The sequence below is a fragment of the Schistocerca piceifrons genome, chromosome 4, assembly GCF_021461385.2.
Source record: "Schistocerca piceifrons isolate TAMUIC-IGC-003096 chromosome 4, iqSchPice1.1, whole genome shotgun sequence".
NCBI lineage: Eukaryota > Metazoa > Arthropoda > Insecta > Orthoptera > Acrididae > Schistocerca > Schistocerca piceifrons.
The window spans coordinates 753,158,075-753,177,625 of NC_060141.1; the positions used below are offsets into that span (position 1 = coordinate 753,158,075).

The 19,551-nt window shown below is 41.2% G+C and overlaps 1 protein-coding gene across 2 annotated transcripts in view; it reads right to left on the reverse strand.

Moving 5' to 3' along the window:
• The window catches only part of LOC124795324 (kinesin-associated protein 3), a 219,110-nt gene that overhangs the window by 82,370 nt on the left and 117,189 nt on the right, over window positions 1-19,551 (reverse strand). For both annotated transcript variants that reach the window (XM_047259297.1, XM_047259298.1), the window contains exon 12: window positions 5,223-5,348. In XM_047259297.1, the coding sequence (XP_047115253.1) occupies window positions 5,223-5,348 (126 nt within the window). The remainder of the gene's footprint in view (window positions 1-5,222; window positions 5,349-19,551) is intronic.

Here is a 19,551-nt window from a genome sequence, read left to right on the forward strand (position 1 = left end):
TTCTGTCAAGTCGGTACATAGAATTTTACTTTCGAATTCAATGAACGCTTCACGCATAGCCCTCCTTACGCTAACTTTGACATCATTTAGCTTCTGTTTGTCTGAGAGGTTTTGGCTGCGTTTAAACTTGGAGTGGAGCTCTCTTTGCTTTCGCAGTAGTTTCCTAACTTTGTTGTTGTACCACGGTGGGTTTTTCCCGTCCCTCACAGTTTTACTCGGCACGTACCTGTCTAAAACGCATTTTACGATTGCCTTGAACTTTTGCCATAAACACTCAACATTGTCAGTGTCGGAACAGAAATTTTCGTTTTGATCTGTTAGGTAGTCTGAAATCTGCCTTCTATTACTCTTGCTAAACAGATAAACCTTCCTCCCTTTTTTTATATTCCTATTAACTTCCATATTCAGGGATGCTGCAACGGCCTTATGATCACTGATTCCCTGTTCTGTACATACAGAGTCGAAAAGTTCGGGTCTGTTTGTTATCAGTAGGTCCAATATGTTATCTCCACGAGTCGGTTCTCTGTTTAATTGCTCGAGGTAATTTTCGGATAGTGCACTCAGTATAATGTCACTCGATGCTCTGTCCCTACCACCCGTCCTAAACATCTGAGTGTCCCAGTCTATATCTCGTAAATTGAAATCTCCACCTAAGACTATAACATGCTGAGAAAATTTATGTGAAATGTATTCCAAATTTTCTCTCAGTTGTTCTGCCACTAATGCTGCTGAGTCGGGAGGTCGGTAAAAGGAGCCAATTATTAACCTAGTTCGGTTGTTTAGTGTAACCTCCACCCATAATAATTCACAGGAACTATCCACTTCTACTTCACTACAGGATAAACTACTACTAACAGCGATGAACACTCCACCACCGGTTGCATGCAATCTATCCTTTCTAAACACCGTCTGTACCTTTGTAAAAATTTCGGCAGAATTTATCTCTGGCTTAAGCCAGCTTTCTGTACCTATAACGATTTCAGCTTCGGTGCTTTCTATCAGCGCTTGAAGTTCCTGTACTTTACCAACGCAGCTTCGACAGTTCCACTCATTGCGTAGAAATACTAGTTACCCGGAACAAATTACTGAGGGAGTTCTATAACAAACTTTCCCTTCCCACGACCCCTGTAAGGTAACAGACTGAGAAGCAACCAATACCTAACGTGATCCATACTTTTGTAGTAGCTGATACTATGTCATGAATATTATGATAGCTAGTAACTTCTGTTCATACTTTGTCACTCGTGATTCAATCTCATATGAGAGCATAAACACTGTTATACTTGAAAAGCATACCACAAGTATTTTATGTACAGTTAATGACATGATAACCCAAATCAGCTTAAATGAACATACGATAAAGTTAATACATAACTAATGTTAATAAATTGATTACACTTTGCTCAGGATTCTGCAAAAATGGGAGTAATTAAAATAATTACATAATTATAGTGTAATTTAAAATTTTTCAAATGAAATTGGGTATAAAATAGATTTTATTAAGTTGAAAATGGATTCTTATCAAAATTTTGATTGTGCCAAACACATTTCTGAATTTTGAAAAGCACAATGCTGTGAAAACTTAATTTTTCATTATAAAGTGAGATCAATTTAATAACACTTCAAGACTTCGCATATTTCAATTGTTACGTATTTATTTACAATAGAACAGCTGCGCCTGCCAAGTCAGTGTCAGTTTTTACCCCAAAGTGGTTGTTGAGTACATGTTAGACCAATTTCATGAAAGTTTTGTTAAAATTATTTGTCTTTCATTAAAACAAAATTAAAATTAAAAGTTTTGAGTACAGCTTTTTTTAATTAGAATAGCAATATTTTTGCCCATTCCAAAAATCCAGGCTACTGGAACAAGCAGCACACAGATAATCATACACACTGTCTTTTAGAAAGCATTATTGATTGGAGCACAGGGATGGATATAAAATATTAAAAATCAATAAAAACAGTATTGATTGTGTTTTCAGGTTTTTTATTTGTTGGCAACCAGTTTCGGCCATTTCTTCGGACCATCTTCAGGCTTACAACACCTCTATGGCTGCTGGTGGTGACAGATGAAGCGAGATCCGCAGAAGTATGGTTGTCAGTGTACTTCTACGGATCTTACTCCACCTGCCGCCACCAACAGCCGTAATGGCAGTGTAATCCTGAAGATGGTCTGAGGTAAGGGCCGAAACTGGTTGCTAACAAATGAAAAATTTGAAAACGTGATCAAGACAGTTTTTATTGATCTTTAATACACATTGGTGGTGAGGTATTGGGCAAATGAAATAAGTAAAATTTTGAAAACTCTGTGTCGTTCTATTATCCTATTCACAGAATTTGTGGCATATTTAATTTTTTTTAAAAAAAAGCAATTAACAAATAAAAGAAATAAGTCAACTTATCCATGGTAGTGGGGTGATTACATCACTTTCTAGTGAAAGGGCCTCCCTGGTCTTTGACTAGTAACTTTATGTTGCACTTATTTCCTTGTTTTGCCTGAGTATTCCTGAAGTCCTGGAATTGCCTGCGCATTTTTCTCTACAGTCTTCAGAGCAGTGAAGCTGCTGGAGACATCTAGACTAAAGCTATCAGACTTCAATCACTGCAAAACATCTTGAACTTCTTGCAAGATCTGATAGGCTTTATCACAGTCCAGTCATCTACCATACTACTATATTTACTGCTGTTAAATGCAGCTTTGAACTATTCTAATTCTCTTAGTGCTACTGCCATGTCAGTTTTGATCAGATTTTCTTTGTTCCCTATTCTGGAATGATAGGCTCAGCTGTAACAGTCCCAAATGCTAGACACATCGCCATCCAAGTTGGATGTTTCACAGCACCCAACATGAAGAAAGCACTGGCAGTTTTTATTCTGTTGACCATTTCTCGGAACGCTGCAGCAGATTTCCAACTTGTCTATTATGGCCTCTTTTTTAGTAGAAAGATTATTTTGCAATGGCTCCTCAAAGTAAACTTGCAAATCAAGTAACTTATTGCAGTTTTATTTACTGAAAAAGGATTGAATTAAAACAATGACAAGTAATTTACAGAATGTAAACAAACATTAATGAATTAACTAAATGTTATATTACTAAATACATTTCAATGGAGGGTGATGTTTCATGTCCATGGATTGTGTGGCACTGCAGAAGAGACAGAGACTGTGCTTGTACAAAAGTACAATGTGAACAAACACTTTAGTTAAATATAGCAACACAATTTGCAGTTTTTATCCTCTAGATTGATGAAAAGCTCTCAAGTGTTCTAGGTGAATAGCACTTTACAAAATATTGAATATTGTGTTGTTTATAACATATGAAAGAACTTAACTTTACTGTTCTCGGAACTCCAAATAGTATCACTATTTGACTATTTCTATAAGCATATGTACATTAATACTCCAGCAATTGCAGAACCACTAACAATAAACTTCTATTGAACTACCAGTTCTTTTAAATCGGCCTTTTAATAATTAAAACAACAAAATATAATGTTCAATGTCCTATCTACAGTGGAATATGAGGACACTTTCTATTGTAGAACATGAGGACAGGTTTCACCTAAGAGAGTTCTTTACAGAATTGAAATTGATTGGCAGTTTACACATCCTCAGACAACTGCTCCATTACACTTTGCGAAAGTCTTATGGAGTGTAATCAGCCAATAAGTTTTATTTCAATTAGATGGATTCTACAAACACACCGTTTAGTCTTTCAATAAGTTAGTCAATCACAAATTGTACAAATCAATGGGCTCCTCTGAGACTGCAGATTAAATGTATCTTATTTTTAAGTACCAATATTACAAAAAGGATAACTGCTACTCACCATATAGCAGAGATGCTGAGTCATAGATGGCCACAACAAAAATACTCTCACAAAATGAACTTTCAGCTTATACTGCTGTGGTAGGTGTGGGCTTCGTGTCTATCTTGGCACAATAATGCCTACACTATGCTGTTCGTAGTAGCTGACACATGCTCCTATTTTTGTATTCATTATTAAACCTACTCCTGCATTACCTCTATTTGATTCTGTATTTATAAACCTGTATTCACCTGACCAGAAGTCTTGTTTTTCCTGTCACCGAACTTCACTAATTCCCACTATATCTAACTTTAATCTATACATTTCCCTTTTTAAATCCTCTAACCTACCTGCCCGATTAAGGGGTCTGACATGTCACACTCCGATCCAATGCCAGTTTTGTTTCTCCTGATAACAAAGTTTTGGAAGTTACCCACATTTAAAGTCAAATCACAATGGTGGGTTGTCAAAATAAAATTGAGAACACTCAAAAGATGCTTGTAAAATGTACAAAGCGTGACTGTTGTATAAGCCAGGCTGGATGACACTACACGGGATATATTATGAGATCCAGTACACACAAACTGTGTAAAACCAATGAGGTAAAACTTAAAATCTCTGTGTAATGTGTGCATACTTCCGCCATACTGATAACCAGCCAATATGGTGTAAGTAGCCCATGGTCTAGACATACACTGGAAGGCAGAAGTGTTATGACCAGTTTTACTTCATTGGTTTTATATAGCTGGTATCTACCAAATCTCAAAATATATCCTATGTGATGTTATCCAGCCTGAGTCACTCAACAGTCATGCTTTGTACATTTTACAAGTATCTCTTGTGTGTACTCTGTTTTGACAACCCACTATTGTGGTTTGACTTTTAACGTGGACAACTTCCCGAGAGCTGAGACTCCACAGCTATCCACCTACATTATGCAAACATAACCATTATAAACCTGAAGATGCATCTATATTGATGTGAAACCAACAGTTGTGAACAAAGCACCTCCAAACAGCTATCTAGGTTTAGGGAACACCTCATCATTCTCAACTTTTTAATTCTTGAAATTTTTATAATAATTTAAACAGTTACTGAGTGTTGAGTGTTTTTATTGTTATTCATAATGTCTCTGAGCTATGGTTGCTTCCCCAGAAAGTTGTTTGCATCATAACAAAGGTCCCTGCCCAAGGAAAAAATCGTAGGATGTACTGGGAATTTAACTTGGGTCCTTCCACACCAAAGGCACTGACACTAGCCATTCACTTATAGGGTTCCTCAAAGCCAACTAAGAATTAAAATATTCCAGAACATACTGTTCTTATTCATTAAATAATTAAAAACAGTTTTCAGTAAATCTTTAGTCATTATTATAAAAGACTATTGTCTTCAGCAGAAGCAGGAAATAGATTACCTTTGAGCATTTCTATGAGTGAAAGTAAAATATCAGCTTTGCACAGAATCTGGGCACAGCCTTCATCTGCAGCAGCTGTCCCAAGCAGCACCACTACTTCTAACACAAGATCATCCTCATATTTCCCTGCAACAAAGAATTGCTGTGTTACAAACTTCAACTTTTTTTGAAGTACTAGATAACTTCAGACAAACATGTCACTGCCATGTAAGTCTGGTGACAAAAGATGGCCATAAAGTGCAGTTTTACTTCAAACCCTACATCAAAAGAGCCTGACTCACTCACAGGGACTCTCAACTAATGCTACATAACTGCTTACAACAATTACATGCACCATACATTGGTGAACTGAATGTACTTCATAAACTTCTTGCATTAATTTTCTGTAAACATCTAACTTTTTGACAGTATACACTATTGTCTTCAGCAAGAAAGCAACAGGCTATTGAAGAAGTAATCAACATAAATGATCTAGTGGGTCATAATGTGGCCATAGATTACATTAAGTCTATGTAGTTCATTTTATACAGGATGGTTGTGGGAGCTTGGCTGTTCAATACAAAATGTCAAATCAAAAACACAAGTGATGATCGCAGGCATCATGTTTTTAAAAAGAAGTCTACAAATACCAGTGACTCTATGCTGGCCCCTATTTCAATTGTACAGGTGTGCATCTTCTAACACACTGGTCAGGTGGACTGAAGATGCACACTGTAATGCTGAAACTGGTATCAAGATGCAATAAAATTGGAAACATGGACAGATGAAGGTGTTTCTGATTTGGCATTTTATAGATATTATATTGGTGGAAACAATAAATCATCATCAGCAAGCCAGCATGACACAGAATATGCGACACATATGCAGTCTCTTGGTATCGCTTGCCCAATCTGACACACTGCTGCCTGTGTAGCCCATGACACTAAGATATTGACATACATTCCTGTTACCACAGCCTCTAAGACTATTCCGTTCCTGTAGCTTGAAGTGTGGTAATCATCAAAGAATCTGCAGGAATTAGAACGTGTGACCCTAAGATGTGGCTACCAACTTAGCAATTCAGGAAGTGGGCACTTGATACTGAGGGAGTCACTTGAGTACATCCCATATTATACATTCTGATAAGAACAAAGATGCTGCAGATGATGTTTCATCATTAGTACCACTGTAATTGCTGGTGGTATTGTTGTACCTGCTGGAACAACAAACAACAGAAGGCATGAGTAATCAGTGATGTTTATTTCTTTACAATGAAAAACAGAAAACAGAATAATACAACACTTCCACGATGAGGCTAGCACTGCCACTGGGATGGCAACCAGCAAGGTCGAGCGATGAATTTGGTGTATGGAGTGTCAAGCAGTAGAAATCCCTCAGTGGTATAGTTGATATACAGATGAGGGTGAACTGAACAGTGTGGCATCAAGGTATCATCCACTGGTGATAAGTGCCTTGTGCACCTATAAAGCCCTGGCAGCAGAGGAATACGCCCACCATCAATGAGTCAACAATGGTGTGGCACCACATGGCTGGTGTAGTACCGTTGTGCAGCTATTTGAAATGTATATGTTGGCTGGGTGTTACTATGTTACAGTGGAGGCAGCTATGTGCGCAGGCCGCACCTACAATGTCCAGTTGGGAAGTGCCGTCCGGAAATGACAGGTCATAGCCATGTGATGTGTGACCTGCGGCTGTATGGCAGCAGGCGCCGTGCTGTAGGCATGGATCATGCCATCACATTTACATCTATGTGACTGTATTATTACTTCAACAGTCAGCTGATTTCCTGATGAAAATACTGTTGGATATTGTGGAAATCTCATATTTTATACAGAATTAACACGAGAAGTGCACCAATTACACTTAAGACAACAAATTCATGTTCAAAGCCTTCATGGTAATATTATAAATTGTCAGTTGTGTCTTCCCAAGACACAAGAAAACTAATAAATACATTTGTATTCTTTTCTCAACTTACAGAGGGAACATTCCACGTGGGAAAAATATATCTAAAAACACAGATGATGTGACTTACCGAACGAAAGTGCTGGCAGGTCGATAGACACACAAACATACACATGAAATTCAAGCTTTCGCAACAAACTGCTGCCTCATCAGGAAAGAGGGAAGGAGAGGGAAAGACGAAAGGATGTGGGTTTTAAGGGAGAGGGTAAGGAGTCATTCCAATCCCGGGAGCGGAAAGACTTACCTTAGGGGGAAAAAAGGGGTATACACTCGCGCACACACACACATCCATCCACACATATACAGACACAAGCAGACATGTCTGCTTGTGTCTGTGTATGTATGGATGGATATGTGTGTGTGTGTGTGTGTGTGTGTGTGTGTGTGTGTGTGCGTATATATATATATATATATATATATATATATATATATATATATAAAAAAAACAAAGATGAGGTGACTTACCGAACAAAAGCGCTAGCAGGTCGATAGACACACAAACAAACACAAACATACACACAAAATTCAAGCTTTCGCAACAAACTGTTGCCTCATCAGGAAAGAGGGAAGGAGAGGGGAAGACGAAAGGAAGTGGGTTTTAAGGGAGAGGGTAAGGAGTCATTCCAATCCCGGGAGTGGAAAGACTTACCTTAGGGGGAAAAAAGGACAGGTATACACTCGCACACACGCACATATCCATCCACACATACAGACACAAGCAGACATATTTAAAGACAAAGAGTTTGGGCAGAGATGTCAGTCGAGGCAGAAGTGTAGAGGCAAAGAAGTTGTTGAAAGACAGGTGAGGTATGAGTGGCGGCAACTTGAAATTAGCGGAGATTGAGGCCTGGCGGATGACGAGAAGAGAGGATATACTGAAGGGCAAGTTCCCATCTCCGGAGTTCGGATAGGTTGGAGTTGGTGGGAAGTATCCAGATAACCCGGACGGTGTAACACTGTGCCAAGATGTGCTGGCTGTGCACCAAGGCATGTTTAGCCACAGGGTGATCCTCATTACCAACAAACACTGTCTGCCTGTGTCCATTCATGCGAATGGACAGTTTGTTGCTGGTCATTCCCACATAGAATGCATCACAGTGTAGGCAGGTCAGTTGGTAAATCACGTGGGTGCTTTCACACGTGGCTCTGCCTCTGATCGTGTACACCTTCCACCACCATTTCAGAACATTACAAATCCCTCACGTCTTTGCAGAGGATTGCGAAACAGGATTTAAAGTTTAATCCTTATGAGCTATAAGTACTTCAACAGTTACAGCTCGGGTATAAAGTGAGGAGGCTGAATTTATACAGACAGAATTGACCAGGATGATGTTTTTTTGAAAAGAATCCTGTGATGTCACAAGAGGCAAACTTTCATCTGGGTTTATCACAGAACAAAACTTCCAATACTCCTCAGACACAAATCTGATGCTCATTCATTAAAGGCCCAGTGTAGCAAAAAGGTCATTGCCTGGTGCGCTACTTGAAAGTACAATGGAATTATTGGGTCATATTTTTTGGAGACAACTACAGCAGCCAATGAATGTCAATTTCGAGTGGTAAGTGACCATGACAGAGATAGACGTTATTCCTCAAGAAATTATTGAGAACATCATGAGGAGCTTCTGCAAATGTATTCAGCCATTAATCACCAATGATAAAAGCCTTTCATTTTTACAAAGTAAACTTGTGTTCAGCTTTTCAGCAATAGTAGTGTGTGTAGAATTGGTACCTATTATAATATTACGAAAAAGAAAGTTGCCACTCACCTTATAGTGGAGACGCTGAGTTGCAGTTAGGTACAACAAAAAGACTGTCCGATTTAAGTATTCGGTCTGTAAGGCTTTCGCCAAAAATGGACAACACACACACACACACACACACACACACACGTGCGTACATGTGCAAACGAACTCACACACGACTGCAGTCTCCGGCCACTCTAGCCACAATGCAAGCAGCAACACCAGTGCATAATGGAAGTGGTGACTAGGTTGGGGTAAGGAGGAGGCTGGGGCAGGGAGGAGCAGGGATATTAGGGAAGGGGTGGCAGACAGAGAAGTGCTGCTGCGTACCAAGCAGGGATGAGGTGGATGAGGAAGTGGGGCAGCTATGTGCAGTCTGGAGGTTAGATGGTGGCCAGGAGAGAGGTGAGGAGCGAGGAGGGTTAGTGGAAAAGGAGAGAAAGATTTGGCGCGATGGTGGAATCGGGGCTGTATAGTGCTGGAATAGGAACAGGGAGGCTGGATGGGGAGGTCAATGATCAATAAATGTTGGGGCCAAGAGGGTTACGAGAATGTAGGATATATTGCACGGAAAGATCCCAGCTGCACAATTCAGAAAAACTGGTGTTGGTGGGAAGGATCCATGTGGCACACGCTGTGAAGCAGTCATCGAAATGAAGAACATCATCTTTAGCAGCATGCTCAGCAAATGGGTGGTCCGCTTGTTTCTTGGCCACAGTTTGTCGGTGGCCATTCATGCAGTCAGACAGCGTGTTGGTTGTCATGCCCACATAGAATGCAGTACAGTGGTTGCAGCTTAGTTTGTAGATCACATGACTAGTTTCACAGGTAGCTCTGCCTTTGATGCGATAGGTGATGTTTGTGACCGGACTGGAGCAGGTGGAGGTGGGAGAAAGTATGAGACAGGTTTTGCATCTAGATCTATTACAGGGGTATGAGCCATGAGATAAGTGGTTGGGAGCAGGGGTTGTGTAGGGATAGACAAGTATATTGTGTATGTTCAGTGGACGGTGGAATACCACTGTGAGAGGAGTGGGAAGGATAGTGGGCAGGACATTTCTCATTTCAGGGCATGATGAGAGGTAATCAAAACCCTGACAGAGAATGTAATTCAGCTGCTCCACTCCTGGGTGGTACTGAGTTGCAATGGGAATGCTCCTCTGTGGCTGGACAGTGGGACTATGTGAGATGGTGGGAGACTGGAAAGATAAAGCACAGGAGACTTGTTTTTGTACAAGGTTGGGAGGATAATTACGGTCTATGAAGGCTTCAGTGAGACCCTCAGTATATTTTGAGAGGGACCGCTTGTCACTGCAGATGCGACGACCATGGATGGCTTGGCTGTATGGAAGGTATGTATAAGTATGGGGTGGCAGCTGTCAAAGTGAAGATAATGCTGGTGGTTAGGAGGTTTGATATGGACGGAGGTACTGATGTAGCCGTCTTTGAGGTGGAGGTCAACCTCTAGGAAGGTAGCTTGTTGGGTTGAGTAGGACAAGGTGAACCAAATGGGCAAAAAGTTGTTGAGGTTCTTGAGGAATGTGGATAGGGTGTCCTCACCCTCGATCTAGACCACAAAGACGTCATCAGTGAATCTGAACCATGTGAGGGGTTTAGGAGTCTGGGTGTATAGGAAAGATTCTTCTAGATGGTCCATGAATAGATTGGCATAGGATGGTGACATGCAGGTGCCCATAGCTGTACTTCGGATTTGACTGCAGGTAATGCCTTCAAAGGAGAAAAAATTGTGGGTGAGGATATAATTGGTCATGGCGACTAGGAAGGAGGTTCTTGGTTTTTAATCCATTTGGCGCTGATAAAGGTAATGTTCTATAGTGGTAAGGCCATGGGCATTAAGGATGTTAGTATAAAGGGAGGTTCCATCAATAGTGACGTGAAGGGCACCGTGTGGTAAAAGGACAGGAAATATGGAGAGTTGGTGGAGGAAATGGTTGGTATCTTTTATATAGGAGGATAGATTCCTAGTAATAGGTTGAAGGTGTTGATCTGCAAGCATAGAAATTTTCTCAGTGAGGACACAGTAACTAGCCACACTGGGGTGTCAAAGGTGGTTGGGTTTATGGAGTTTAGGACTAGAGGTTCTGGGATGGGCATAAGGATTTGAGGAGTGACTGGAGATAATGCAGGATTTCTGGAATGGGGTCACTGTGGCGAGGTTTGTAGGTGGATGTATCTGACAGCTGGCAGAGTCCTGGGAGGTAATCCTTGCGGTTCAAAACAACAGTGGTGGAGCCTTTGTCTGCAGGTAAGATTATAAGGTCAGGACTAGTTTTTAGATGGTGGACTGCAGTTCTTTCTGCAGATGCAAGGTTAGTTTGCGTATTGAGGGATTTGAGGCATGATGGTGAGGCAAGGTTCGAGGGTAAGAAATTCTGGGAAGTTAACAGGGGTTGGTTTGTAGGCAGTGGGGGTGGATCATGGTTGGATGAAGGAGAGAACTGAGTTAGGCAGGGTCCAACATTCGTCTTTCATTCAGTATGATTGGTTGGGTTGGTGGTGAAAAATTATTTCCACTGTAGGGACCAGGAGCAGGAGAGAAGGTCTTCAGCATGTTGTAGAGGTGGTGGACAGTGGTACTCCAAGGTAGGTGTAGGAAGTGAGCAGGGTGGAGAGCTTTTTGAGGGGGTGTTGCACATGTTGCTCTAGTTCCTCGAGGGCAAGTGTTTCAATGTGTGTTATGGGTTCCAGGAATATGGGATTGCATAGCAGGAGCATTTGCAATCCCATATTCCTGGAACACATAACACACGCTGAAACACTTGCCCTCCAGGAACTAGAGTAACATGCACACCGCCCCCTCAAAAAGCTCTCCAGCTGCTGACTTACTCCCACCTTTGGAATACCACTGTCCACCACCTCTAGAATAACCTCCCAACCTGACAAACCCTGTCTCGCAGACCTACTACATTTACCTCGCCTACCAAAACTCCCTCCCACGACCACACAGAACCCAGAAGCTAAGCTGACCCGAAACACTGTCATGAACCTTTCCTACAAAAGCTTTGGCCCCACAGAACTATCAGTCCTTTTGAAAGGCCTCACCTTTTGCCTCACTCCCAAAATCAATCATTCAGGACTTGTTGAAGACCTTCTCTCCTTCTCCTGGCCCCTACAGTGGAAACACTTTTTCGCCACCAACCCTACCAAACATACCCAACGAAAGGCCAATTTTGAACCCTGCCTAACTCAGTTCGCTCCTCCATCCAACCGTGATCCACTCCCACTGCCCCTAAATCACCCCCTGTTAAATTTCAAGAATTTCTTAATCTCAAACTTTGCCTCACTATCATGCCCCAAATCCCAAACCTGCAAATTAACCTTGCATCTGCAGAAAGAACCATAATCCACTATCTAAAAACAAATTCCAACCTTATAAACTTACCTGCAGACAAAGGCCCAACCACAGTTGTTTTGAACCCCAAGGATTACCTGCCAGAAGGACGCCACCAGCTGTCAGATACATCCACCAACAAACCTTGCCACAGAGACCCCATTCCAGAAATCCAGCAGTATCTCCAGTCACTCCTCAAATCGTTATGTCCATCCCAGAACCTCTCCCCAGAGTCAATCTCTCTGCTCACCCCTACCACTCCCCACACTCCTATCTTCTACATGGTTCCTAAAGTCTGTAAACCCAACCACATAGGACACCGCAGTGTGGCTAGTTACTGTGCCCCCTATGAGAAAATCTCTCTGCTCATAGACCAAAACCTTCAACCTATTACTAGGAATCTACCCTCCTATTTAAAAGATACCAACCATTTCCTCCACCAACTCTCCATATTTCCTGTCCCTATACCACATGGTGCCCTTCACATCACTATTGATGGAACCTCCCTTTATACTAACATCCTTAATGCCCATGGCCCTACCACTATAGAACATTACCTTTCTCAGTGCCTGACGGATTAAAAACCAACAACCTCCTTCCTAGTCGCCATGACCAATTATATCCTCACCGACAATTACTTCTCCTTTGAAGGCATTACCTACAGTCAAATCCGAATTACAGCTATGGGCACCTGCATGGCACCATCCTATGCCAACCTATTCATGGGCCTTCAAGAGGTATCCTTCCTATACACCCAGAATAATAAGCCCCTCACCTGATTCAGATTCACTGGTGATATCTTTGTGATCTGGATCGAGGGTGAGAACACCTTATCCACATTCCTCCAGAACTTCAACAACTTCTCCCCCATTTGTGTCACCTGGTCCAACTCAACCCAACAAGCTACCTTCCTAGATGTTGACCTCCACCTCAAAGATGGCTACATCAGTATCTCCATCCATATCAAAACCTACTAACCACCAGGACTACCTCCACTTCGACAGCTGCCACCCGTTTCATACCAAGAAGCCACTTCCATACAGCCTAGCCACCCACGGCCGTCGCATCTGCAGTGATGAGCGGTCCCTCTCAAAATATACTGAGGGTCTCACTGAAGCCTTCATAAACCGTAATTATCCTCCCAACCTTGTACAAAAACAAATCTCCCATGCATTATCTTTCCAGTTTCCCACCACCTCCCAAAGGCCCACCGTCCTGCCACAGAGGAGAATTCCCCTCATAACTTAGTACCACCCAGCACTGGAGAAACTGAATTACATTCTCTGCCATGGTTTTGATAACCTCTCATCATGCCTTGAAATGAGAAATGCCCTGCCCACTATCCTTCTCACCCCTCCCACATTGGTATTCCACTGTCCACCAAACCTATACAATGTACTTGTCCATCCCTACACAATCCCTTACCTGGTGGCTCATACCCCTGTAATACACATAGAGGCAAGACCTGTCGCATACTACCTCTCACCACCACCTACTGCAGTCCGGTGACAATCATCATCAATCCCATCAAAGACACAGCTATCTGTGACACTAATTATGTGATCAACCAGCAAAGCTGTAACCACTGTGCTGCATTCTATGTGAGCAGACACCCACAAGCTGACTGTCTGCATCAATGGCCACTGACAAACTGTGGCCAAGAACAAGTGGACCACCCGTTTGCTGAGCACACTGCCATCATGACATCCTTCATTTCAATGACTGCTTCACAGCTTGTGCCACATGGATCCTTCCCACCAACACCAGCATTCCTGAATTGCACAGTTGGGAACTTTGCCTGCAATATATCCTACGTTCCCGTAACCCTCCTGGCCTCAACCTTTGTTAGTCATTGTCACCCATCCAGCCTCCCTGCTCCGATTCCAGCACTATACAGCCGTCATTCCACCATGCACCCAGTCTTTTTATTTTTCTCCTTTACCGCTACCCCCCCCCCCCCCCCCATCCTCACCTCTCACCTGCCCTCCGTCTAACCTCCCGACTGCACATAGCTGCCCCACCCTCTTTCCACCTCGTCCCTGCACACTCACCAACAGTATTGCACTGCCTGCCACCCCTACCCTACTATCCCTCCCCATCCCCAACCCAGCCTCCTCCTTACTGCAGTCACGTGTGTGTGATTTGCGTTTGTGTAAGCGTGTGTGTGTGTGTGTGTGTGTGTGTGTGTGTGTGTGTGTATCTATTGAAAGGCCATTTTTTAGTTTAGACAGATTATTTATACAAATACAAATTGTGATTATGTGGCTTTTAATGGTTTTTATTATATCAAAAAGACTGACTTACATATATTTTACAAAAGAAATGTGTATGTGATACAAAATTCACTGAATTATCTAAATGTCACATTACTAAATATTTTTTCAATGGAAGATTATGTTTCCTGTAAGTGATATAAGTATCAACGCAGCAGAGACTAAGATTAGGTTAAGCCGAGTTTCTTAAACAAGTACAAGGTGCACGAACTTTTCAATGAACATAGTAACACAGTTAACAGTTATGGACAGGATGAATTGCTAATCACCATAAAGACGACATGTTGAGTTGCAGACAGGCACAATGAAAAGACTATTACATGTTAAACTTTCAGCCAAGGCCTATATCAGAAAAGCAAAACACACAAACACACACACACACACACACACACACATTCACATAAATAAGCATACCTTACACACAGATGACCACTGTGTCTGGCTGTGCAGGCCAGACAATTTGAAACGTGTCACACAGGAGAAGCAATCTGTAGCGTACATCTACAGCTATATCTACGTGATTACTCAGCTATTCACAATAAAGTGCCTGGCATAGGGTTCAATGAACCACCTTCAAGCTGTCTCTCTACTGTTCCACTCTCAAATGGCATGCGTGAAAAACGAGCAGTTAAATTTTTCTATGCAAGTCCTGATTTCTCTCACTTTATCATGATGGTCATTTCTCCCTATGTAAGTGGATGTCAACAGAATGTTTTTGCAATTGGAGGAGAAAACTGCTGACTGAAATTTCACGAGAAGATCCTGTCAGAATGAAAAACAAATTTGTTTTAATGATTGCCAGTCCAATTCATGTACCATGTCTGCAGCACTATCTCCCCTATTTCATGATAATACAAACAAGCTGCCCTTCTTTGAGCTTTTTTTGATGACATCTGTCAGTCTCACCTGATGCAGATCCCACACTGCACAGCAACACTCTAGAATAGGGCTGACAAGTGTGGTGTAAGGAGTCTCTTTAGTAGACCTGTTGCATCTTCTAAATGTTCTGCCAATGAATTGCAGTTTTTGGTTTGCTCTACCCACAACATTATCTATGTGATCGTTCCAATTTAGGTTACTTGTAACTGTAATCCCTAAGTATTTAGTTGAATTTACAGCCTTTAGATTTGTGTAATTTATTGCATAATCGAAAATTAGCAGATTTCTTTTAGTAGTCATGAGCATAACTTCACACTTTTCTTTATTCGGGGTTAATTGCCATTTTTCGCACCATACAGATATCTTGTCTAAATCACTTTGCAATTCGTTTTGGTCATCTGGTGACTTTACAAGACGGTAAATGACAGCATCATCTGCAAACAGTCTAAGAGGGCTACTCAGATTGCCTCCTGTGTCATTAATTTAGATCAGGGGAACACTGGATATTACTTCTGTTTTACTCAAAGACTTTCCATCTATTACAATGAACTGTGACCTTTCAGACAGGAAATCATGAATCCTGTCACACAACTGAGGTGATATTAATTGCGACTATTAATCAAATTGTGTGTATATGGACTATCGTCTCAGTTGTGTGACTGGATTCATGATTTCCTCTCAGAGAGGTCACAGTTAGTGGTGATAGATGGTAAATCACTGAGTAGAACAGAAGTGATATCTGGCGTTCTGCAAGGTAGTGTCATAGGCCCTCTGCTGTTCCTGATTTATATAAATGATCTAGGTTATCTGAGCAGCCCCCTTAAATTGTTTGCAGATGACACTGTAATTTATCGTTTAGTAAAATCATCAGACAATCAATTCCAATTACAAAATGATCTAGAGAGAATTTCTGTATGGTGCAAAAGTGGCAATTAGCACTAAACAAAGAAAAGTTCAAGGTCTTCCAGATAGATACTTAAAGAAATCCGATAAATTTTGGGTATATGATAAATTGCACAAATCTAAGGGCTGTCAATTCGACTAAATACCTAGGAATCACAATTTCGAGCGGCTTAAATTGGAAAGACCACATAGATAATATTATGGGGAAGGGGAAACAAAGTCTGTGCTTTGATGGCAGATCACTTAGAAGATATGAAAAACCCACTAAAGAGACAGCCTATATTACAATTGTCCATCATCTGCTAGAATACTGCTGCACAGTATGGGATCCTTACCAGAAAGGAGTGACAGAGGACATCGAAAAAGTGCAAAGAAGGGCAGCTCATTTCGTGTTGTCGCACGATAGGGGTGAGAGTGTCACTGATATGATATGTGAGTTTGGGTGTCAGTCACTGCAACAAAGGCAGTTTTCCTCATGGCGAGATCTATTTACGAAATTTCAATGACCAACCTTCTCTTCCGAATGCGTAAATATTTTGTTGACGCCCACCAACATAGGGAGAAATGATCATCATAATAAAATAAGAGAAATCAGTGCTTGAACGGAAAGATTTAGGTGTTCCTTTTTCCCCACACGCCATTTGAGAGTGGAATGGTAGAGAAGTAGTATAAAAATGGTTCAATGAATCCTCCGCCAGGCACTTAAGTGTGAATTGCAGAGTAAACATGTAGATGTAAATGTAGATATTCCATAGACACGCAGTTTGCTTAGAAGACACTTGTGAGGAATGGTGTTGAAAGCCTTCTGGAAATCTAAACATATGGAATCAGTTTGACATGCCCTGTCAATAGCACTCTAATGAGTATAAATAGCTAGTTGTGTTTCACCAGAATGATATTTTCTGAATCGGAGCTGTGTGTCAATAAATTGTTTTCTTCGAGGTGCTTCATAATGTTCGAACACAGTATATGTTAAAAAACTCTACTGCAAATCGATGTCAGTCATATGGGCCTGTAATTCAGTGGATTACTCCTACTTCCCTATTTGGGTATTGGTGTGACTTGAGCCATTTTCCAGTCTTTAGGTACGGATATTTCTGTGAGTGAGTGGTTGTATATAATTGCTAAATATGAAGCTATTGTATCAGCACACTCTGAAAGGAACCTGACTGGTATACAATCTGGACTAGAAGCCTTGCCTTTATTAGGTGATTTAAGCTGCTTTGCTACACAGAGGATATCTACTTCTATGTTTCTCATCTTGGCAGTTGTTTTTGATTGGAATTCAGGAATATTCACTTCATCTTCTTTGGTGAAGGAGTTTTGAATAATCGTGTTTAATAACTCTGCTTTAGTGCCAGCTGTCATTGCGCAGTGAAGGTACTGATTGCATCTTGCCAATGGTGTGCTTTATGTATGACCAGAATCTCTTTGGGTTTTCTGCCAGATTCTAAGACGGAGTTTTGTTGTAGAAATTATTAAAAGCATCTCGCTCTGAAGTACGTGATACATTTCGGACTTCTGAAAAACTTTGTCAATCTTGGGGATTTTGTGTTCTTTTACATCTGGCGTGTTTTTTCCTCTGCGATCTGACCTGTATTGTGTACCATGATGGACCAGTACCACTACTTATTAATTTATGTGGTATATATCTCTCAACTGTGATCGATACTACCTCTTTGAAATCATTCCATATCTTTTCTATGCTTACATGATCAGATCAGAAGGAGTGAAGACTGTCTCTTAAAAAGGCGTTAAGAGCATTTTTATCAGCTTTTTAAAATAGATATACCTTGTGTTTCTTTTCGATGGTTGTAGTAGGTGTTATGATAGCAGCAACTGCATTGTGCTCGTTAATCCCTGCATTCGTCACGATCTTTTTGTCCAGGATTATTTCTTGCTAAGAGGTCAACTATGCTTTCACAAACATTTACGCTTTGAGTGGACTCATGAACTAATTGTTCAAAATAATTTTCTACAAAACCATTCAGTACAATTTTGGATGATACAAAGTAATATCTCCAGTTATAGTTACATTCTCAGCGAGTACACCAAGTCCTTTCATCCATACATGTATTTTCTCATCATTACTAACTTTTCTATAGGAACGAGTACGCAGAGTAAAAGGCATATTGCTATACACAAAACTAGGTCTACTTTGGTTCTTCGGATCAATTCCACAATTCTTCAGATCAATTCCACGATGCCATGTCTTGTAAGTGATGACGTCTCTGTCAGCAAAAGATTCTAGTCCAGGCAGCGAAGCATTCTCACAGCGAACAAAAGCGAGTGTAAACCACCCACTGCCAGCTGCTCCAGTTGCCAGATCAAGTGAGAAATTAACTCGACAACCACAAAAGAATATAGGTCCATTGAGAATAACAGATTGTGCAGCCTACCGCTGGCTTTACACGTATAATTTTTCCAGCATATTGAGGGTAGATTGAAGTCACCACTGACTATAATTGTAGTAGTGCAGTACCTATTTGAAATGAGACTCAAGTTTTCTTTGAAATGTTTAGCAACTATATCTTCTGAGAGTCTGGGTGGGGTCAGTAAAACAACCCAATTAATAGTTTAGTCCAATTGTCAAGTATAACCTCTACCCATACTATTTCGCAGGAACTATCTGCTTCAATTTCACTACAAGGTAAACTACTTCTGACAGCAATAAATACTCCACCACCAACTGTATTTAATCTATCCTTTCTGAACACTGTTAGATCATTTGAAAGAATTTTGGCTGAACTTATTTCTGGCTTTGGCCAGCTTTCTGTATCTATAACTATTTGAGCTTCAGTGCTTTCTATTGGGGCTTGGAGCTCTGGTTCTTTTCCAGCACAGCTACGACAATTTACAACTACAATACCAATTGTTTCTGCAACTACCTTACTGTGTTTTACCTGCCCCCTTTTAGACGGACACCCTTTCTGTGGTTTCCTGAGACCCTCTAACCTATTAACTGCCCAGTCCCCTCCACACAGCCCCTGCTACCCGTGTAGCCACTTTCTGTGTGCAGTGGACTCCTGACCTATCAATCAGAACCTGGAAACCCACCACTCGATGACACAAGTCAAGGAATCTGCAGCGTACACAGTCACAGAACTGCCTGAGCCTCTGATTCAGACCCTCCACTTGGCACTGCACCAGAAGACCACAATTGGTTCTATTGATGATGCTGCAAATGGTGAGCTCCACCTTATTCTTGCAAG